This window comes from Aedes albopictus, chromosome 3 (genome assembly GCF_035046485.1).
Source record: "Aedes albopictus strain Foshan chromosome 3, AalbF5, whole genome shotgun sequence".
Taxonomy (NCBI): Eukaryota; Metazoa; Arthropoda; class Insecta; order Diptera; family Culicidae; genus Aedes; species Aedes albopictus.
Genome location: NC_085138.1, coordinates 370,609,602 through 370,633,559, shown reverse-complemented (window position 1 = coordinate 370,633,559; position 23,958 = coordinate 370,609,602). Strand labels below are relative to the sequence as shown.

At 42.1% G+C, this 23,958-nt stretch overlaps 1 protein-coding gene across 1 annotated transcript in view; it reads right to left on the bottom strand.

Moving 5' to 3' along the window:
- Positions 1-13,003: 13,003 nt before the first annotated feature.
- Positions 13,004-23,958, bottom strand: part of LOC109397114 (protein unzipped-like) — a 64,583-nt gene continuing 53,628 nt past the window's right edge. The window contains exons 7-8 of the mRNA XM_062855579.1: positions 14,720-15,625; positions 13,004-13,660 (exon numbers count right to left, since the gene is read on the bottom strand). Coding sequence (XP_062711563.1) covers positions 15,197-15,625 — 429 coding nt within the window. The 3' untranslated portion in view covers positions 13,004-13,660; positions 14,720-15,196. The remainder of the gene's footprint in view (positions 13,661-14,719; positions 15,626-23,958) is intronic.

Below are 23,958 nucleotides of genomic sequence, written 5' to 3'. Positions count from 1 at the left end.
GTACCTTTTAATTCCGCCCTATATTGCTTATCCTTTGACAGATACGCGTATTTCGACTACCACTTGTAATCTGTGGATAACTGACACTGAGGAAGATTACAAGTGGTAGTCGAAATACGCGTATCTGTCAAAGGATAAGCAACATACGGCGGAATTAAAATTCGGAGGGTATTCTGCTCAGAGGGTTCGAAAAGTCGGTACAAGATCATTCTGAACATGTTAGGGCTAGCTTCGGTGGCCGCCTTTATGGTTTCTGTCGGAATATCATCCGCACCCGGAACTTTGTTAAACTTGAGCGAATTTGTTATTGGGATAAGTTTGTCGTTCGTCACCAGCGAAACCTCGTTTTGGCCGGTTTGGCTGTAGGGAACGGGGACCCTTGGTTTTGTGTCGTGGCACGGGAACAACGTTTCCACGATCTTCTGCATCATCTCGGAGGAGCGCTCAGGAGGTACTGACGCGCCCTTCGTTTTGGGCATGACTACGATGTAGACATCACCCCAGGATGTCAAGTTGGCTGCCTAGCAGAGATTATGGTAGCACGTTCGCTTACGCGCTCTAATCTCTTTGTTCAGTGCCAGTTCAGCAATCCTGTAGGCCTCCTTCGCTCCATTCTACCCTCATCGGTGCGAGTTCTTTGCATCCTCCTCCGATAGCTCTGAGGCAGGGTGCGCGGACTTCTAACCACCCGTACCGGTTTGCGTCGATTACTGGGTAGGGATCGTCCTGGCATCGCGGCGTCGCATGCACGGCTCTATAGGTACGTTCTCCTCCATTTGGGAAATTTGTGCCATTAAGGCTTTGGGTTCCGACTAGATTGTCGCTAGACAGATCGTCGGTGCTACCCTACATGAGCAATCGCTTCACCAATTCCGACAGGTCGAAGCGCGAAGTCCGCCATCCCCGATCATTGTCAATAGACCTCGGCTGCGGTCGTCTTCCTCCGTGTTTCACCTTGTATCGAATCGCCAGGTGGTCGCTGTGCGTATGCCCATCTTCAACCCTCCAGTCCGAGCTAGGGTTTAGACCAGGGCTCCAGAAGGTCCCATCGATGATAGACTGTGCACCATTCCTACTGTAGTTTTTTTGTCGTCTACGTTCGCGACATCCACGTTCAGTCTAGTCATGGCTTCGATTCGAGAGTGTCCAGCCTCTCGCATTAGTCAAGCGGCTATCCCTCTCGACCGCTCTGGCGTTGAAGTCTCGACCAGACCAGACGAGAACTGGTCTATCGGCCTCCTTGGGGGGTATAACAGCTACAGTAGTACACCCTTGATCTTCGCTATTGCGAAGCCTTCGTTCAACGTGGAAATTATTTCTTGGATCGGAAATCGACATACAGATCGCCGCTAGCTTGGCCTTATCCGCAACCCAGTTCCCGTTGTCGGGAGAGATGCGGTATGGGTCCGATAGTAGGACGATATCTGTACATGACTCCGAGACTGACTGCTATAATAACTGCCTAGCTAAAGTCTACGCTTCTAATGGGCAGCAGAGTGAATAAAACGCGTGTGTTTGCTTGAACGCTTAGAGAACTAATGACAGATTTATTAATTTCTTAAATCTACATAGAAGTCATGGATTGCTACGACATATTTCATCACTCCTCAAACCATTGGCTTCTGAACTCTCATCGCTTGACGGCATGGAACCAGTTTGGCAGCTGGCAGCGGTTTTGTTAGGCCATCTGCTGTCTGGTGATCCGTACTTACGTATGAAATGGCTATGTCACCTTTTTCCAAAGCATCGCGGATAAAGTGGTGACGTATGTCAATGTGTTTCGTTCTAGGGTGGTATCCTCCGTTCTTGGCTACAGCTATGGCACTTTGGTTGTCGCAATGGATTTCGAGCTTCACTTCGTCTTCAAACAATCCTCGCAACCGCTTCCACCAGAGCGCCTCCTGTACTGCAGCCGACAGTGCCATATACTCGGCCTCGCACGTTGAAAGGGCAACGGTCTGTTGCCGTTTGGAACTCCACGAAATAGCTCCTCCTTGGGCAGTAAACAAGTACCCCGTGATCGACTTCCTATCATCGTGGTCGGACGCCCAGTCGGCATCGGAAAACCCTTGTATTGCCGAGTTCTCGTCCCGATGGTACTCCAACCGGTACTGCGATGTTCCTCTCAAATATCGCATCAAGTGTTTCACCGCGTTCCAGTGTCTCTCGCCGGGGTTGGAATTGAACCGGCTCAAAACATTCACGGCATAACAGATGTCAGGGCGTGTACTTTGGGCCAAGTACATCAAGCATCCGATCGCTTCTCGGTAGGGTACATTCTTCATCGTTTCGACCTCCTCAGCAGTCGATGGGCACATCTCGTTGGTCAACTTCTCGCTCACATTCATCGCGGTGTTCACCGGCTTGCAATTCGACATGTTGAATCTGCTTAACACCGCCTCCACGTACGACTCTTGATCCAGTGCCACCATCGTATCGGTCTTCGTGATCCTGATACCCAAAGCATGCTTGGCGGATCCCATGTCCTTCATCTTGAACTCCTGACTTAACTTTGTCTTTATTTCTTTCTTCCAGCGCTTACAGTTTGTGAAGATGAGGACGTCGTCTACGTACACGGCCACAAACAGCACCTTGCCGTCACTAATCCTGTAGTACACGCAGGGGTCATACACGGTACTCTCCAGTCCCATTTTTCGGAGCGCGGCGTCCAGCTTCGTATTCCAGACCCGGCTGGATTGCTTCAGGCCGTAGAGGGCCTTATTGAGGCGGCACACCTTGGCTTGATTCCGTCCATCCGTGAAGCAAGGGGGTTGCTCCATGTATATTTCCTCCGAAAGCTCGCCTTGGAGAAAAGCTGTCACGGCATCCATCTGGTCGATTTGAAGATTCAACCGTGCCGCCAACGCAAAGAGGTACCGCAAGGAACTGTGACGGACAACCGGGGCGTAGGTGTCCTCATAATCCACCCCCTTTCGTTGCGAGTACCCTTTTATCACCAGCCTCGCCTTGTATCGGTTGGTGTTGCCGTTGCCGTCCTGCTTGGTCCGGTACACCCACTTGCACCTGATTGCCTTTCGTCCTTTCGGCAAATCAGCGAGGGTCCAGGTACCGTTGGAGATGAGCGCGTCGTACTCCTCCTGCATCGCCTGCTGCCAACGTTCCGCATCATCACGAGATAGTGCTTCCTGGTGCGTGGTTGGGTCGTCCAGCTTCGGCTGTTGGAAATCGGCACCAGTATCTGAACATGGAACAACACCATTGGAATACTTGCCTTGGGGCAGGCGCCCCCTATCGCAGAGCATCAACCCTCCTTGCATCTCATCGCTGGTGGGTGTTGAATTTGAAGACGATGGGGGCGCAGCGGTTTCCTCGGTAACGTTTGCAGGCTGGACGGTGGAACGCCTCCGATCTGAAAATTTTAACGACGGCAGTCCCTTTGTTTCTAAACGAAAATCTCTATACTTGCCTGCAAGAAAGCGCTCCCTACCACTTTGCCTCAACGCCTGTGACACGGGCGGATTTGAAACTTGGTGCGGTGGGAGCGCAGGATCTGTCACGGTGTCATCAGCATCTTCAAAGGACTCATCACTCGAAATCGCTTCATCGTCGTCCGTCTCGTTGCGGTCAACTTGTTCACAAGCTTCTGGGCGGGCTTCATCGTCGACATTCGGAACCGTGAACCGGAATGTACGGTCAGGATCGCTTGACCTCGTAGTTACGACCACTTCACGCTCGTGGACTCCCTCGTCCAGAAATGTTACGTCACGGCTTCTGAAGATCGTGCCCGCCTTCAAGTTGTACAGGCGGTATGCTTTCGTTTCGTCGTCGTATCCCGTCAGCACGCACTCTTCAGCTTTTGGGTCCCACTTTTGGCGCTTCTGCTTCGGAACGTGCGCCAACACGGCCGTACCAAAAATTCGGATGTGGGAAAGATTCGGCTTTCGTTTCGTCCAGGCTTCTTCCGGCGTCACGTCGATACCCTTGGTTGGTGACCTATTGATGAGGTATACTGCTGCTGCCACGGCTTCTGCCCAGGACGATTTGGGCAGCTTCGCTTCGTACAGCATGCACCTCGCGCGTTCCACCACCGTCCGGTTGACACGCTCGGCAAGACCGTTTTGCTCGGGAGTGTATTCAGCTGATGTTTGATGACGGATTCCCAACTGCTTCAGAAAGTTTTGGAAGCTTCTGTTCTTGAACTCCCAGCCGTTATCCGTCCTGAGCACCTTCAGCTTCTTGCCACTTTGCCTCTCGACCATGCTGTGGAATTCCTTGAATTTGTGGAGCACTTCTTCCTGCGATTTGGTTCGCAGAAAATAGACGAATATTTTCCGAGTCTTGTCATCGGTAAACGACAAGTAGTAACGGGCTCCACCCAATGACGGTTGCTCCATCGGCCCGCATATATCCGAGTGGACCAGCTCCAGTTCTTCCTTGGCCCGTGTTCCCACGTGGTTGAACGGTAATCTCGTTTGCTTCCCGACGGCACAAATTTTGCAGCCTCCGCCGTCCGTGCCATCGTATTTGATACCCATCGCAAGTCCGTTTTTGAGTTTCGTCAAATTCCCGGAGCTCAGGTGCCCCATTCGCTGATGCCACAATTTCGCCGTCTCTCGGGGTGAGCAGGCGAGCGCCTCGGGGATTCTCTGCTCTAGCTTGAACAGGTCATTCGAACGACATCCAGTAGCGATGACTTTGCCGCTAGGATTGACCACTTCGCATCCAGTCTTCCTAAAAGTAACAGTATGGCCTTGGTCAACAATCTTACCTACTGACAGTAGGTTTACTGCCAGTTCCGGAATCAGCTCGACATTTCGCACTTCGACCGCATCGGGATTGCAGGTGGGCTGTAGCTTGGCAGATCCTTCCGCAACGATTCTCATCATGCCCTTATTCGCCGCGTAGATGCTACCATTCGCTTCCCGTACGTTCTCCAGAAGTGCCTGGTTGTTGGTGAGGTGCTTGGCTGAACCCGAATCGAAATACCAACTCTTGTCCGCAGCAGCGTCCTGTACAGACAAAACGGTGCAAAAAGCGTCCCCTTTCCTGTCCTGTCCGTTCCGCTTCGCTGGTCCTTTGGCTTGGCAGTATTTCGCGATGTGACCAAATTTTTCACACCGTCGACATTTCGGTCCTTTTCCCTTCGGGCTTGTGTTCGCGTTGCTATGGGAACCGCTTGAGTTTTTCTTCGCCGAAACAAACGCTGGTTCCATGGTAACCACTGACGAGTCCGTCTCCTGGAGCAATTTTGTTTTAATGATGTCACCTGTGATTTCGATTCCCGAATTTTCAAGGCCCATCACCATTGGACGATATTCCTGGGGCAGGCCAGCTAGCAGCAACATACCAATCCACTTATCGTCCAGCGGGAACCCGATTCCAATCAGCTGGTGCGCTGTGGAAACCATCCGGTTTACGTAGGCCTCCATTGAACCGCAGCTGTTGAGGTTGGTCGTGATGAGCTTGTGCAGCAGTGCCCACTGGCGTGTGAGTCCCGTGTCTTCGAAGGTGTTGGTTAGCTTCTTCCAGACTTCCGCCGCCGTTTTCACTTCTTCGACGTGGATGTAGTTAACCGGATCGATCAGCAAAATTATTTTGCCTCTTGCAATCCTGTCCTTCCGCGCATCCACCACTGGGAGATTTCCGTCGGCATCCGGTGTAGGCTGCACCACGTCCCAGAGGTCCTCCACCTCCAGAAAGGTCCGTACTGCGAACTTCCATGTTCGCCAGTTTTCGCGGCCGACCAGGCGTTCGATTGCCGGGTGGTTCTGTGTGGAGTAATTCTGCGTGGCTGCCCGAGCTTGAGATCCCGTAACGGCCGTCGAGTCTCCGGATCCGCTTCTTCCAGGATTTGCTTGCTGCATCTTCGATTCTTCACAGAACTTTCTCTGGGCCCATAACCTAATGGGCAGCAGAGTGAATAAAACGCGTGTGTTTGCTTGAACGCTTAGAGAACTAATGACAGATTTATTAATTTCTTAAATCTACATAGAAGTCATGGATTGCTACGATATATTTCATCAGCTTCATACAAATTTTGAAAAGAAGAATAAGGTCTGAGATGGCCAAAAGTAAGTGTGCGTAGCTTATGGACAACGCCTTTCTGGTGTACTTACATTTACTTCAGCCACATTCCATAGTGATAATTTTGAATAATGAAAGTCTTGAACTGATGATCCATCTCGTTTTTTTTTATTGCGAATATTCTTGTTCACTTTTGCATCATAATACAGTTGCTTTACATTACAATAATATACAATCAACAAATTATAACGGTTTCTGCTTGTTTTGTTTGTTTGTTCGCTTTACCTCCTTTATCTCACCTTACTTTTCCATCATCTCACATTTCGCTGTCGTCACATTACGCTTAATGCTTGTGTTTCTTTCCTCTAGCTTCGAACATTTCCACATAAAAGCATACCTACAATCATCAACTTACAGACTAGTGTTTTTTTTCTTCTTGAAATATTTCGCGCTTTTCCATTAACTTTAGCAACACGTTCATTGTATTCTTATATTATGCTACCACAGTGTGCACAAAAGAGCAAAAAAGGAACACGGCAAAGATGTTGAGTCCTCCTCCTGCTCCTCTTGGATGCTCTTCGGCGTCACAACAATAGATTGTGTGACTGTGTGTGTTGTTGTGTGGTGATTCGTTACGCTTATTTGCTACTGGTAATAAATACGATTATAAAAATAGCGTCTGTGTTCTTTTGTTTGTCTTCTACGCAATTTGTATAATTTCATTATTCAATTCTTGTTTTTTTTTTGTTCTGCTTAATTCATCGTTTTTGTTTTGTCAGGACCAGGGATTTTGGAGATTGTTACTTCTGTACATGAGTGGGTTGTTGGATTCAAATAGTGGGTAGATAGAGAGAGCAGAATAATTATTTTATGCTATTGATTTAGTTCCTTCGTCTTACTCTTTTTTCCCTAATCGCTTTCCTTCGTTCAATTGCATTTCGTTTATCGCTCACATATTGACTTTGATTTTCAATTTCCACTATTCTTTTTTACGCTTCATATTTTGGCCAGGTTAATTTACAGTTTCTTTGCGACTAATATATAAATAGATGCATTTGCGATTTCTTTGTTTTTATTTTCGCGCAATTGTAAATAATGAAAACATACTGAAGAAGCACAGGCAAATCAAGGCAACGTACGCGTTTTTGTCGTGATTTTCAATAATCCTCCAAAGTTAACTTTATTCGAAGTTCTTTGATGTAGGTATCTCAGAATGAAATCGTTTTCAATGGGTAGCTTAAATTTTTAGCATTAATTTGGAGTTACGTTTCAAGCTCTCAAGACACAAATTAACGGTTTGCTTTTGTATAACAAGCACGATCAAGCGAAGCTTCTTTTCATATCTTTGCTTTTACATACTCTTCGGACTCAAATCGGTACTACGAAATATTGATCACATTCCCAATGTCGTCTGCTCAGTTTTAGCTGACACACGATCTTAGCAATAGTTTAGGAGCATTTTGAGTACACGGGATCTACAAGGACTACTACAGGCGTCAGCTTTACAAATATTACACCTTTGCTGCAACAAGACGGTATTTCAATCAGTATGTAAGAGTATTGATCACACACGCAAGGCATTTATATGTTCTTTTTTTAGATTTTGTTTGGTTTTCTTGTTCATTTATTTCACATATTAGATCTGAAAAAGATTGTATGTATTGTGATGTTTCCCTCGGTTTGTTTTTGTATATTTCGATTATTCTACACAAGAGTTTCATCATCGTCCTTCGTCCTAATTGTTTCCGAGTATTTTGCTATATTTTTCGTGGTTAGAACAGAGAGAATTACATTTTGTTTTTGCAAAGGTTACATCAAACTAGGCTTCAAAAACCGTCTGTCAGTTGGGTTGATTGGCATGCAACTTCGGTCCATACAAATTCCATCTCATTCTTTTTCGGTTTGTACTGTAGACTCTATTCTCCTGGTTTTCCTATGTCGGTTATATTGATGGTGACTGTAGCACAAGCAATAAGCAATATGCATTTTATGAAAATTATATTTAACTGTTGTCTGCGATTCACCATTATGATTTCGTTTTCTAGTTTAACTAGGTATTATTTGATGGCAAGTTGGGCTTCAACACGTTCAATCACAACATCTGCAACGTTGCATATTGTTCCAGGAATCTTTGTGATAATGATGATGATTTTGTTCTACCATTTATTTTTGCAAGGCATCTGCCTATAGTACTGGTATAATCTGAAAAGCGATTTGGCGAAGATTGTGCTGTTGTTTGTGATCAGTCACTCTCCTGAGGCTCAAATTAGAACAGTATATTCTCCAAAACTGAAAAAGCACTTTTCCCCAGAATAACGAAAAAGCGAACAAAACCACCGCGTCCGATTGTCATAATTCACTAAATAAACAATCGGACATTCTAATTTTCTTCAACTTGTGGATCATTTTGGGAAAAAGTGCTTTATTAGTTCTGGAACATTTGCCATTCTCAATTGAGCCTTAAGGGCAAAAAAGGGATTGTGCGGACCCGCAACCAGAGACACTTACGCGAAGCCCGCGTCAGGGGAAAAGAATATTTTGTGTATCTCGTTGCGTTATTTGTACATCTACTGACATAGTATTTTGACTGACATCTAGTATTTTGAAGTGTCGGAAATTAACCAAAAATTCCTCCAGGAGTCCCTCAGAAATTCATCGTGATGTTCTCCGAGAATACCTCTACAAGTTCCTAAAAAAATCCCTCTGGGACTTCCCGTGAAATCCTTCACAAGTTTCCCGGCAGTTTCTTGGAAATTCCTTCAGGAGCTGTTCTGGAATTCCTCAAGAAGTTCCTCGGGAATTATTTCAAGATCCTTTCGAAAAATCCTGCAGGAGAATTTCTCCTGGAATTCCACGGGAATTTCTCCAGGAGTTCCCCGAGTATTCCTAGGGAATCCTCCAAAGGTTTCTCCAGGAGTTCATGCAAACCATATGTCTCATTTTCGGAATAGCTTGGATGATACGGGAAGCTTCTAAGATGTATATTTAAGCATCACGTGGAAATTTGTCTCCCACGACTTGTATTATATGTTTGAATCAAATGAGATAAATGCTGATATAAGTGCATTTGATTGGTCATCACAAATAAAAACCGTATATTTTAGCTTCAAAATGGTTTGAATGATCTAGAAAAGCTTCAAGATATATCATATATGGTCGAACTTATCATCTATGTCTACTGAAACACACTACACCATGTTTTGAACATGCAGGATGCTTTGTTACGAGTGTAGATCTGAAGGCCTTTACCACATAATACTAAAAGGAGGCCTCAGATATCTCTGATGCTCTGGAAACTTCTCTCCCATGGCTTGCACTACGTGTATGAATCAAATGGGCAAACTCTGATGTTTGTGCACTTCAGTTGATATACCATTTCAAATTCAAACCATATTTCTCAACTTCAGAATAGTTCGGATGATCCAGGATTCCTCTATGATGTGTATACAAGTATCATATGATTCAACTGATCTTCTATGACTACCAAAATGCACTATCCCAAGTTTGATATGCACCCGAAGCTTTATTACGGGTGTAGATATAAAGGCCTTAACTCCAGAATGTTTTGGATGGCCTAAAGGTATAGCCATTGATGTGCATTTAGTCTTTCATACTCTGATTAACATTTATGGATCAAATGAAATCAGTTCTGATATTCATACATTAGTTTGATATCCTGTTACAGGTAAAGGCCTTACAATCAGAACTCCAGAGCTACTTTAAGCTGCCTATAACATCACCAGGTCATGACTACCATCATTTCATGTTTCAAAATGTATATTTGAATGTAATTCATCAAGTTCAAGTGATTTAAAAAGTAAACACAACTATTTGTAGATAAAGTTCAAAACATCTGGACGTTTTGGATAACCTGGAGATCTATGTTACGGCTGTAAAAGAACATAAGACATTTCTAACTTCAGTTAAAGGGTCCTTAAAATAAATTAATAATAATAACATTTCTAACAGACCCAACCCTAACAAAGAATATTGAGCAATTTCCATTGAAATATATCACATGTACATAGAAATAAAACGCGAAATCGAGTGAAGAACAAGTGGTGTACACTACATTTACAGCTATATCTGAAACATGTTCTAGCATAGCATAATCTCCATATATGCATATGATATCACAACTAATCCCGTTGATAAAAACATTTTGGTTTTGAAAATTCACCCACTGGGTCAAAAGCTGTAAGTAAAACTATGCAAAAAAGTTGTCCAGATCCTTTAAGGGTTAAAAGATTCAAGGAACCTCGATGACGACTCAGAAGCCGAAAAGTAATCGCCGAAGTGGAACTGCCAATCGACAGCTTCACGGAAAGGTCTTATGGTCCATTAGAAGCAATCTAGATCTGTCTGATCTCGATTTGAGCAAAAAGTATGGTATCACCCAACGTACAATGCAGAGTATTCGCTACCGTGCAGGCTTACATGCATACCGAGCTAGCAGGCACCAAACAAATGTTTCAATCAAAATCCCGTGGCTCAAAATCGTACTCGGAAGCTTTATGACAACCTACTGACAAAACCTATTGGGTGCATTCTGATGCATGATGAAACCTATGTAAAGGCCGACTCCTGAATGCCTATTCAATACTATTGAGCAATTATGAAGAGGAAACAGAAGGCTAAAGGTGTAATTATCAAAACGACTGCGCAGATGGAGCTTCGGTGGGATATAGGGGCAGGCGGGGCATTATGGATACCCGGGGCAGAATGGACACCCTCAATATTTTGAAATATGCGAACTTTTTTGAAATTTTAATGAATGGAGAATATACTGCCCCCACTCGCATAACTGTCCCATTTGACTTTTCATCATTTTTGAGTTAACGTTATGAATAGTCATCATTTTTGATGTACTTTCAAAAACAATAATAATAATTATGAATTTTTATGTCAATATGTGAAAAAAATACCAAGTCATGAGCGTCCCATATCAAAAGTACCCGCATAACAGTCCCATCATGGATTTTTGTGTCACGTAACACAAAACTGAACAACTTTGTAGTGATTATAAGATTTTTTACAGTTATATATTCATGTGCAAAGCAATCTGTGAAAGTTTCGAGATGATCGAAATATTCTTCAAATGTTGGCAATTTTTCAAAGTTTTATATGGAAACAAGTTTTCAAACTTCAAATGCTGTTTTCTCAATTCCTACTTTTTGCAAATGGGACTGTTATGCGAGTGGGGGCAGTATAGTCCATTTGTCTAAAACGTAGTTTCAGGAAAGAAACATTCGAAATTATAATTATACTTGATTTTACACGAAAAAATTGCGTCCTCCGTTTTTTGTGCATGGAAATTATAACTTTCACACCATCTAAAATAAGATTTAGTGATTAATTTATTGCAGGTCGATTAAAACCTGATATTTCTAGAACACATGCAAGCAGTTTTGCTGTATCTACTAGGGCTGTGCATTTATCGATATTATCGATAATATCGATATTATCGGATCAAATTTATCGATACGATATCCGATATTGCTCATACCGATATAAAACGATATCGATAAAGGCTGACTTTTTCCGATATTTCCAATTAATTTAAATGTTAAGGTCAGACTTTGTAATAGTTTAATTTTAATGTTAATAAATTTAATTATTTTAGCAACAGCATTGACCCCATATGTTCACTTGTAACATATGTTTTATAAAAAGGCGCACATATTCGTCATTTTTGTGTGTGTTGCCTTTTAATAAAGTTATCGGATATCGATACGATATCGATAATTCGGAATCCGATATATCGCCGATACCGATATGAGATGAATTGCGTATCGCCGATACCGATAAACCGCCACGATGCACAGCCCTAGTATCTACATGCTTAACATGTTTATATTTTCTTCTTTATTATATCAAAAATCAAGTTTGGAAATATCTTCTGCTGCCGGGGCAAAATGGACACTCACCTTTTTGAAAGAAGCGGCAAGGGAAAAATATAACCTAAATCACAAACCAACCAAATCCTTCGATTTCAGTAAATTTTCGGTTAAATGTTCACTATAGTAGACATAGGGTGAAACAAATTGGTCAAAAAACGACAGCAGTGGAAAATAGTTGTTCTAGGCACAGCTGTACATGCCGACAAAAACGAAGCTTTATCCAAAACAGCCTGAAATTAAATTAACTGAACAAAAATGAACTACTTCGGCGTATTATTCATCCATAATAGTTGTTTTGTAATGAAATGACTTTATAGGTGTAAATAATGTACGAAATTCGTAAAAGTCTCATGGTGTCCATATTGCCCCATGGGGGTGTCCATTCTGCCCCGTGTGTTTGAAGACGGTCATGAAAAACTAACATTTTTCATAACATTTTTTGAAGTGGATAAATCATTTTTCCTCGTGAGCATTCTTATGCAATAGATGCTAAATAGACTTTAAAAGGATACATGTATCAAAAAACTAAACTTTTTTGACATCTTGCCAGGTAAAGTTGGCAAAAACCTTAGGGTGTCCATATTGCCCCGCCTACCCCTAAGCGCTAAAACAGAAGACGACTGGTGTGCACTGCCTAATGAATCATATAAGGATAATAATGCCAGAGTTCATTCAAATCCGTGCCGAATTCTTTATTACCTAACCTCAAAATGACTAACAACTATCAGGTCATTTTGACAAATGTAACATGGGCCCATATAGCCGAGGCGGTAAACGCACGGGTTTTCAGCATGACCATGCTAAGGGTGACGGGTTCGATTCCCGGTCGGTCCAGGATCTTTTCGTAAAGGAAATTTCCTTGACTTCCTTGGGCATAGAGTATCTTCGTGCCTGCCACACAATATACGCATGCTCAATGGTCATTGGCAGAGGAAGCTTTCAGTTAATAACTGTGGAAGTGCTCATAGAACACTAAGCTGAGAAGCAGGCTTTGTCCCAATGAGTACGTTACGCCAAGAGAGAGAAAGATAGAACATGAGCATGAAAAGGACGACAACAAGATCGATAAAGTAGAATTAGGGTCCGGGACCATTTGGGCAGGAGTACCTATTTGGATGAATATCACCCGAGACCGACGCTACACTGCATCCATCCATTTAGGTTACACAAAAATAATACATAGTTAAACTTGAAAAGAAATGTGTTACATAATCGATGAAACTTTAGATAGGTGTGTCTTAGTTTTCTGCTGTAACATCTTTCGCGAAGAAAGTCAACTCTCATCTGGTTCAAAGCGAAAGGACAAACAAATAAGGTCTATTGGAAGATTTCGTGGAATTGGCAGTGTATCGATCGAACTTGAGATGTTGTAATAGAATATTCATTCTATCGGAAATTTAGTCGTTGGAAATTAACAAGTGCTAATGATGTTTGTAGACAGATACCAAACTGTAGCTGTTTATCCCTTTCATGTTGAACCAGAAGAAACTGTTCCTATTGTTCCAGTCTTTCGACAAACCGCATCTTCCTAGAAATAGGCCGCTCCATTCTAACTACTGTTTCATGTGTTTGTAGGTATTATCAAATTGGAATGTTTTCGACACTTACTGAATCCTAAAATCGCGCAAATCAATTGTCGTCTGTTTTTTCCTACATAATAATCAATTCAGATAGAGTTACAATAGTGCTAAACTAATCCAATATATTAACTATATTTACATGATACGAACATATAGATTTCACTTTTATCAGCCGACTTCTCGCATCGATATCGGCTTAAGGACATAGTTGCAGGGGTTACAAAATGGCAGCGAGTATGGCCGCCACTCTCTGCCTCATACCTCCCTCCCCTCACCATAGTCAACGAGTAGCGCGGAAGTTGCCGAACAAACTCTCAAAATTATACTTGCTTACCTTCTCAAAATACACTAAGGTTTCTACTTGTGGTAGACAACTACATTTTCCGTCCTTTGGGAAGTACTGTTTTTTTCTTTTCACAATATTTTCACAGTTTTGTGCAAAAATGTATCACACACTGCACTTTCTTTCTTCGACAAGTGCGTCCCCCATATTTTAAAATCACGTTTTAACAATCTTCCAAGTAACACATCACTGTAATAAGTTGATCGATTATTGAAAACTTTCCACTCTATCGACTGACCTACCGTTTATCGCAAAAAACCTACGCGTTTTCCACTTTCGTGGTCGAAAACCCGAATCTATTTGAATCGCGGTTTGCTAGAACGAAAAAGCGTACCGTTGAACTGAGTGGTGTTGTTCAACGTGTGGTAAAACTGATTAAACCGCAGTTAAAGTTTATCACAAAAAAAGAGGCTGTGATTTTGTCAATCATATTAACTATATTCAATATCATACTGTCAATATAATTTCAGTTGATAACAGAACAATCGTTAGCTATTTTTGCGTTAAAGTTACATCAACTAATGTCACCCCATAACACGGTAGTTGTCTACCGTCAGAGAGAAAAAGTACGTGAAAAGAGAGGAGAGAGTTGCCAACAAAAACGTAAATAAAGCGATGCACAATGGGATACATGGTGAAAATATTGAGCAAATTATGAAGTTATTTAAATTTAAAAATGTTTTACAAGAACAAATTGTATCGATAAGCATGTTTAATAAATCGTATGTGTGCCAAAATTCAAAGGTTCAACTACTACGTTTATTTAGCTCATTTTAAAAGATTTTTGTTGTTTTTTTTGACCAAGTCACACTGCACTGTGCGCCGTCTGATTTGTTTGTTTTGAGTGGGTGGTTGAGAGGATGATAAGAGCGGGAGTCAAGTTTATTGTTATGATCTCAAGCAACCTTCACCTTAATGGTAAGAGCTACGCCTTTACGCGCGCTTCAAACTGTTCACTGGGTCGATTTTTCTTTGCACTATTCAAAATCATGGAAAAACGGTTGAGAACTTTTCGTTTGATAAATTTAGCCGTTCATTTCTGCCTAATTCATTACAGAATGATATAGTGGTTTCTTTAACTTAATTTTTAAAACTTACGCGCACTTATCAGCTAGTAAAAAAACAAGAGCAATGTGATGAGAAATTGGTTTCCTTTCGTTTGAACATCTTACATCACTAAAACTTCTGCACATTCCAATGATCATTATCCTCAGAAACTCTTTCATTCCACTTAACTTAGCCATTATAAAAATTATAATAAAAACGGACACAGGAACAACAAAACTAAAGTTGGTAATTGGAAAGTCGATAGTCGATTAAAATAAACTCACTTTTCTTCGTCCCAAAAGGAAAAACAACCTACAAGCTACGTCGAATCAAGCCTAGAGTTAAATCCGTTGTGCTGCCACGTTGATCGCCGCCGTCGCCGCCACCACCAGCGCTAACGCCCCGGACGACGACCACCGGGTTATTGTGGTGGCCCCACTGCTCTGCCGCTTGCCGGACCCGGCACCCCCGATGCTCGACATGCTGATGCTGCTTTCCGGCTTGTCGATACTTCGGCTGCTGGCGGCCTCCTCGCGGCTGTTGATTTCGTTGCTCATTTCTTCGTCTATGGCGCCACCGCCGAAACGGTTGCTGAGGTCGGCTAGAGGGGTGTCAGTTATTGGGACCGGTTCGCTGGTGGTGGTGGCCTCCGTCGTCGAGGTGGTGGTCGTTGTGGTGGTTGTGGTCGTCGTCGGTACCAGAGTGCCGTTCTCGATCCAGTAGATGGGGCTGAACTCGATCTTGACGTCCTCCATGTCTTTGCTGAGCATCTGCGAAGAAGAGAAGGAACGTGGGAAATATGTATGTTAAACCAAGCAAAATGATCATTGAACGTTTTTAAAATGAGATGTTTCTACGCTTAGGGAATTGTAGATTAATATAGTTTCATTTGGGCTGCAAAACGGTGAGTTGACTACCGGGAAGGAGCGTCTGAAAGGCGATTCTGAAAGTAACTTCCGAGAATCTTGTACAGGTACTCCGGTATCCCCAGACGCAAGAGCGCATCGGCAATAGCAGATCAGCTGGCGCTATTAAACGCATTCCTTACATCCAAAGTCACTACCGCACAGAAATGAATCCCCCTTCGCTCGAATGCTTTCTCGGCGGTTTTTGTAACCGACAAGATAGCGTCTACGGTGGACCTCCCCTTCCGGAAGCCGTACTGGTTGCTCGAAAGACCATTTTCACCCTCGGTGAACCTCAATATTCTATTGAGGATGATCTTTTCGAGCACCTTCCCCGCCGTGTCAATCAAGCATATTGGTCTATATGCCGACGGGTCTCCGGGTGATTTCCCCGCCTTTGGCAAAAGTATCAGGCTCTGCCTCTTCCAAGCTTCTGGCAAAACTCCCTCGTCCAGGCATTTCTGCATAGCAGACCTGAACATCTCGGGAGCCTCTGCAATAGCTACTTTTAAGGCCAGGTTCGGAACTCCGTCCGGACCTGGGGCCTTCCCTACGCTAAGGGACTTAGCTATCCCCGCAAGTTCCACATCGGTGACCCTCTCCTCATCGCCAGCCCCAGTGGCTCTGTAGGAGCCATCACACCTCTCGTCTTGGCCATAACGATCCTGTAGGCGTCACCCCACGGGTTCGTATTGGCACTCTGGCAGAGATCCTCAAAGCAGGCCTTTTTGCTTGCTCTTATCTCGGTCTTCAGCGCGGCTTTTGCAGCGGCGAACACCACCCGCCGTTCGTTTCGCTCTTCCTCTGATCGTGCTCGCTGCATCCGCCGCCTAGTCTGTAGGCAGGCGCGGCGCAGGTCCGCAATCGCGTCGGTCCACCAGTAAGCCGGTGGCCTCCCATTTCTAGGGTGGACTCGCCTAGGCATGGTCGCATCACACGCACGTGAGAGCACCGCTACCAGCTCGTCGCCATCTAAACCGAGTAAGTTTTGCTCACGGCGGAGCGCCTCCCTAAATACCCCTTCGTCGAAGTATGATGTCTTCCACCTGCGAGGGCTTGGCCTTGGCCTAGCCGCCTCTTCTTCTATCCACTGTCTGCTGTTGTTGTAGTCGATACTGTAGCGAACCGCCAGGTGGTAGCTGTGAGTGTAGCTATCGTCTACTCTCCAGCTCGAACTACTTGTTAGGCCAGAACTACAAAAGGTCACGTCAATAATTGACTCCGCTCCGTTACGACTAAAAGTACTCTTGGTGCCGACATTAGCCAAGTCGACGTCTAAGATGGCCAGTGTCTCTAGCAGGATCTGACCCCGATGGTTCGTGAAACGGCTTCCCCATTCCACGGCCCAGGCATTAAAGTCACCCGCTATTACCATCGGCCTTCGCCTTGTTAGCACGGTCGTTATGCGGTCCAGCATTAGCGTGAACTGCTCGACCGGCCACCGCGGACGCGCATAACAGCTACAGAAAAAGACCCGGTTAACTTTGGCGAACACGAAGCCCTCATAGGTAGTAGACACCAACTCCTGGACGGGGTATTTACCCGTCATCCATATCGCCGCCATTTTCCTGGTCCTGTCCGTTGCCGTTGCCGGCGGGTACTCGGTATGGGTCCGCTATGATGGCGATATCCGTCTCTAACTCAGAAACCGCCTGACAAAGCAGTTGCTGAGCCGCGTCACAGTGATTCAGGTTCAGCTGCGTTACCTGCACTGTGATTTGTTCACTGCGGTTTTCTTAAAGTCCGGGCACCTTGGACCACCCGTTGGATGCTGTTGTTCACGGATTTTCCGGTACAGATCAGGCAGCATCCATTTATTACGTAACGCTAAAATCGACAATTTTTGACCCCCCCCCCCTCCCCCCTCCGTAACGCTATTTTGTATGAAAACCTGAAAATTTTTGTATGGGCCGTAACGCTTGGCCGGACTCCCCCCTCCCCCTAGAGCGTTACGTAATTTGTGGATGGCGCCTCATACAGATGGGTGGACTCGTGTAGCTTTGAGTCTAATGACCTTCAGCGCTGCATCGCCTACACAGTTAGCACCTTTCAGGGCCTTTGCAGTCCCACGACTTGTGTCCTGGTTCCAGACACCTAAAGAGGTTTGCTCTGGTGGCTCGTGGAATGTCAGAGGACATACGCACCGGCCCACCTTTATTTCTCGCCCAATTTTAGCCATGACAATCCTCCTTACGGTCGGGGCCCGTGGCGCAGTGGTCCACACGTTCGCTTCATAAGCGGATGGTCATGGGTTCGATCCCAGCCCCGGCACTTGCAATTTTTCGTCAGTTGCTCTTCCCCCCGAGAGCAAAATGACACCTGACCCTCTTCGGAGCATATGCTCTAACGAACCCGGAAACTTCGATATCGGCGAACCGCAACTCATAATGGACAACCCTCAATCGGACTGGAAAAGGAACAGCAGCCACACATCAGCATCATCGTGCTCATCATTCTACCGTGGACAGGGTAGAAAAGTTGAAGCAGCACAAGGCACCAGTTCGATATAGTTGAATTATAATAGAATACATGTAGGCGCTGCACAAAGTGTAAGTGCAGCGTCCAATTGGAATCGCTCACGTAGTGCCCTAGTGGACAAAAGAGCTGTAAATTAGGTTAAGTGATTAAGAATAAAAAAAATCCTCCTTACGATTTTTACCCATTGAATTCCAACGGATTTGTTTTTCGTGACCCTGAAAATTACGAAATAATTAATGCAATTTTCGATATCAAATCTAACGCTGTGGGACTTGATCTAATTCCAATTCAGTTTGTCAAAATTATTTTACCACTCGCACTTCCTCTTTTTAAACACCTTTTCTCCAGAATTTTTTCTACTTCTAAGTTCCCAAATGAATGGAAAAAGGTTAAAGTCATTCCGATTAAAAAAAAATCAAACTCCTCTGATATTACAAATCTTAGACCTATTAGTTTGTTATGCTCACTGTCAAAAGTTTTTGGAAAGGTTGTTAAAATTCAAATGTGTGAATTTATTGAACGAATGAACTTGCTCAACCCTCATCAATCCGGATTTCGTAAAAACCATAGCACAACTACAGCTTTGTTAAAAGTGCATGATGACATAGCTAAATAAATTGATAGAAAAGGTGTTGCCATTTTGTTACTAATAGATTTTGCAAAAGCATTCGACCGAGTGTCCCATCGTAGGTTACTTATTAAATTATCTTCTATGTATCATTTTTCCAACTCTTCGTTAACTTTATTGAAATCATATCTAACAGGTCGCATTCAAACTGTTTGTCACGATGGAGTTTATTCGGCTTTTCAAGGGATAAAATCAGGAGTTCCACAAGGATCAATACTTGGACCCTTATTGTTCTCCATGTTTATCAACGATCTACCTGCAGTCTTAGATTATTGTTCTGTGCATTTATTTGCAGGTGATGTGCAAATTTACCTTTGTGGTCGTAAAAATGTTGATATGAACGATATGGCAAGGAAGATTAATTAAGATCTACAAAACATTTTCGACTGGTCTAACCGAAATTTGTTGAGTATTAATCCTACTAAAACAAAAGCACTTTTAATTTGCAGATTAAGAACACCTCCGCAAACCCCTGATTTATTCCTTGGTGGAGAATCAATAAATTTTGTTGATAAGGCGTCGGATCTTGGTGTCATTGTAGACTCTAGTTTCAGTTGGGATGCACACATTAACTCACAATCTGGGAAGGTTTACGGTACATTAAAACAATTGAATCGCTCAACACGTCATTTGGACTCAGCCACTAAAATAAAATTGTTTAAGTCTCTGGTTTTGCCACATCTCACGTATTGTGATTTCATTTATAGCAATGCATCAATGGCGTCCATCAATAAATTAAGGATAGCACTTAATGCATCTGTACGGTATGCTTTTAACCTGTCCAGATACTCACATGTGACACATTTACAAAAAGCACTATTTGGCTGCTCTTTTCTGAAATTCTATGAATACAGATCATGTTTGCTTTTTCATAGACTCATTACCTCTAGAACACCTGGTTATCTTTATAGCAAAATCACACAATCGCGACAACCACGGAATATGAATTTTAGTATTCCTCAGCACTATTCAACCTACTATGGGCAGTCATTTTTCGTAAAAAGCGTTGCAAGTTGGAATGCGTTACTCGTTCACATTAAATCCATAAATTCAGTTGGGGGATTTAAGCGGGACCATTCTTCAAAGATTTGCCGACATGAATTGATGAACATGAACCAAATCATATAAAGGAACCTTCAGGAACAATTTAGCTAGTAAGTTTAAGTTTTAAGTATTGAAAATTTTGTTAACTGAAATTCCCTGGCCAAGTTCGCAGGGGTTGACGGTATTAAAGTGAAGGAGTTTCATTTTGATTATTGTAATGTAGTGTTCTTTAGTGAAACATATCACCTTTTTAACACTTTAATGCGCCTCCAACGGTTCATCACGAACCGGCTGCTGCAGATGGAGTATGACTGATCATATGCATCAGACATGCTCGATGAACACGGAGGATCCGCCAGGGCTCAGTAGAGTCTATTCTCAAGCAATAGTTTCAAGTCGGTTGGATTTGAGAAGGTTTTGATGATCGTTACAAATCCTAATAAAAGTTATACAGGATTTGTGACAGGTTTTGGAACCTTTAACAGCCAGCTGACTTCAAAATGTTGTTTGGGCTCTATTTCCCACGTTTCTCGGTTGATTTTGATTAGTAATTTATTAATGTCATAGTCGCTTTGTCGATTTTTTACCATGTTAGTTGGTCATATTTTCTTTAAATAAATGCAATTAAAATAAACCGACGAATTAATAGTGGGAAGGAGATTTGCAGCACTTAATTGTGCTGATAGATTCGAAGCTAACGTGCGAACATTTAAACGCATTGTTGACATCAATGTGTTCGACGTGACATTTCGGACAAAAGCTGACTGCTTTTTATTAACTGAAAAACGTTACTTTTGTATGACTAGGTTGACATTTCTAGGCCACGCATGAGAAAATGACATGGTTTATCGAGGTAGGACCGATGCGACAGAACGAATTTGAATATTTTTCATAGTATTTGTAGGGGGATGAATACATAATAGTGGACAAGCAATTTTTGTTTTATTACAATCAACTGACCAACTTGGCGAGGCTTGCTTACATAACAACTGACAATAAAGAAACCTGTTTTCCTTGATCTTCTACGCAATGGACATCCGACCAAACACACGTGTTTTCGTTAATCTCCTAGGCATTATTAAGACATGACGTATGTGCATGACGAAACAACTAGCAGGACACAGTTCCAGACGTATCTTTTTAATAACGACATTCAGCATATTTCCAATAAAACTACACTTCAATAAAGCAAAGACTAAAGCTGCTATGATAGAACAGATCAGAATGACTGAATTGACTATTACCTTGGAGATCTACTTCGAATAACTGACAAATTGACAAGAACCTAACTAAATACATGGACCATACTATAAAAAACCAATTGACAAAAAGAAAAAAAAGGGGAAACTTTTATTAAAACTATTTTTGTTCAACGCAGGCCAAAACAGTGTCGACTTGGGCCACACACGCCTACGTACTTCTGTGTGTTGAAACAAAAATAGAGGCTCCTAGAAGCAAATGTAGGGAAAGGGTGCGGTGTAGAATATAAGCACAGTGTTGCTACCGCCGTAATCACTTTGAAAAAAAAAAAAAAAAAGAAAATTTTGTTAACTGAAATTGAATTCACAATGTGGCAGCAAAAAAGACGTCATAAAATTGTATAACAAATAAATAAATAAATAAATATGACGTTCTACTAAATACAGGACATTGGATTATTATTGGACATAAAGTATTACACTGTTCGACAAAAAAAACTTTTGCCGTGATCAGAGACCCCATTAGTAGGGCATAAAAGTGCATGGGAAATAAAGAAAAGTGCCATTTTCAAATCTGTTGGAGCACCCCTAGAAACTTTTTGAGATGAGTTTGAATTTTATTCATTTTTGAAGGTTTGACACGAGCTTTAGAAATCATCATAATCACTTTTGAAATACAATATCTTTGAAATGCAATTTTGTATACAGGTCGGACTCGATTATCCGGGGGTTCAATTAACCGGGGGCCCGATTATCCGGGGCTCGATTATCCGGAAAAAATGGCTCGATTATCCGGGGACCAAATAATTTTTCGTTTTGTTTGCACAATTTAAGATGGCAATAAGTCAAAAGATGTAACAAATGTCAAATACAACACCCATAAATCAGATTCAGCCTATTTGAGAATTATATTTATAATGCAGATTTTTTGGCTAAATTTTCATTCTCAATAAATATGATTATAGTCATCCCAGCCGTTGAGTTTAAGGACTATAACATCATACAAGCTTGCTTCTATGTTTATCGAACTATTTTTGATTGATAAATCTTAAAAATAAAATATAAAAAGTTTGGCTCGATTATCCGGAAATTCGATTATCCGGGGAGATTGTTTTTCGGAGTCACCCGGATAATCGAGTCCGACCTGTACCGCTGAAATTTTCACAGATCTGAGATGTAACTTTGATAAATAACAAGTCAAAATTTCAGCCTATTACGACATTCCATTTCATTGATACATATCCGGGAAAAATCAAATACGACTTATATAATACAAATCCTTGAAGTTTTCTTTTAATTCAATCACAAAAAGCAAGCCCCTATCCTTATCTAATCATAAAAAAAAACTATTTTACTTTGATATGACTTCGAAATGCTACACTTTTGATCTAAATAATTGAATTCAAATTTTCGAGAAGAAAATCCGGTCTATTTTTCAAATTACTAACGTGGTAAGTCTGTATAAAAATAAAAATAAAATCTAATACATTTATATTTTGCGATCAGTACAAAAAAAACGTTTCCAGTGTTTTCGTGGGTTGTCTATATTCACTTAATGTTTTGAAGAACCTCCTAGCTATACCAAAGTGGTAAAATTGATAACTTTATTGAATAAAACAAACCTATTTCAATACAATGAACTGAAGCTGGCATTGCGCAGAAAACATGGTTTAAATTCACGACTGTTCAAAACAATACAACTGATACAATCCTAAAAAATGCAAACCAAAAATGAGAACATTCTCCATTTACTATTAGTAATCGTTGTTTTCATCACATTTTAGGGGCTTGTTCAAATATTACGTAACGCTAAAGGGGAGGGAGGGGATCTAGTGCTGTTTTACGCTCCATACAAAATTTCAAAATTTCCCATACAAAAATGGTTACGTGGGGGAGGGAGGGGGTCTAGAATTGTCATTTTTTGCGGTACGTAATATTTGAATGAACCCTTAGTTAGTTTCACAATACAGAATGTGTATGTTGGGGCATTACCATTTTATGAAATTAATTGAATTTGTCATGTAGTAAAATATTTCCAATCTTAATTTCAAGCTCAATAATGTCCTCCACGACTGTAAAATTGCTTTATAAAGTCCAGCGGCATAGGGTCTGGAACCATTTGGGCAGGATCACCTATTTTGGGTACGTGTGTCTATGGATTCAGTCAATTTAGAACCGATTGACTTGATTTTTGAGACACGATCAGATACGCATAGTTTCTAGCTATGTACAACAATTCAAGTCAATCGGTTTGGAATTGACTGAATTATAGCAGCAAGTGCCCAAAATAGGTGCTCCTGCCTAAATGCCCCTAGACCCTATTTGTTGATGTAGTGTTAAATACTATCTATCCAGAAGAACTAAGGCGAGTTAATATAATTTATTTAGTCCAAATAGTCCAAATTTCTTTCAATGCAGAGGTCGTTGGAATTTGAATATATTTTCGGCATCGTATTTAAATTTTTAAGAACATGGAACTGCTTGATACCCACCAGGTCAAGCAATCTGGAACGGTTACTTATGCACACACCAAATCATCGAAAAGCATATGCGATATATGGATATTTAAATTTGGGCACGACTCGAAATTCGATCAAAACAAAATACTTTCTTGAATTAAGTGGACGAAGTGTATTTTGCCTGAATTGTGATCCTAATCCATCGCATGCAAAATCGTAGTTTATTGGTATTTAAACATGAATATGAAAGTAACATTTGTTGTCAAATGTTACAATAAACATTTTCATAAGCGACAAAAAAGTTTTTAAAAACTGCAAATAGAACATTAAATTAGTTTGTGAAAGTTTTTCTTTAAAACACTCATGCTGACCTCAATGAATTAATCTAAC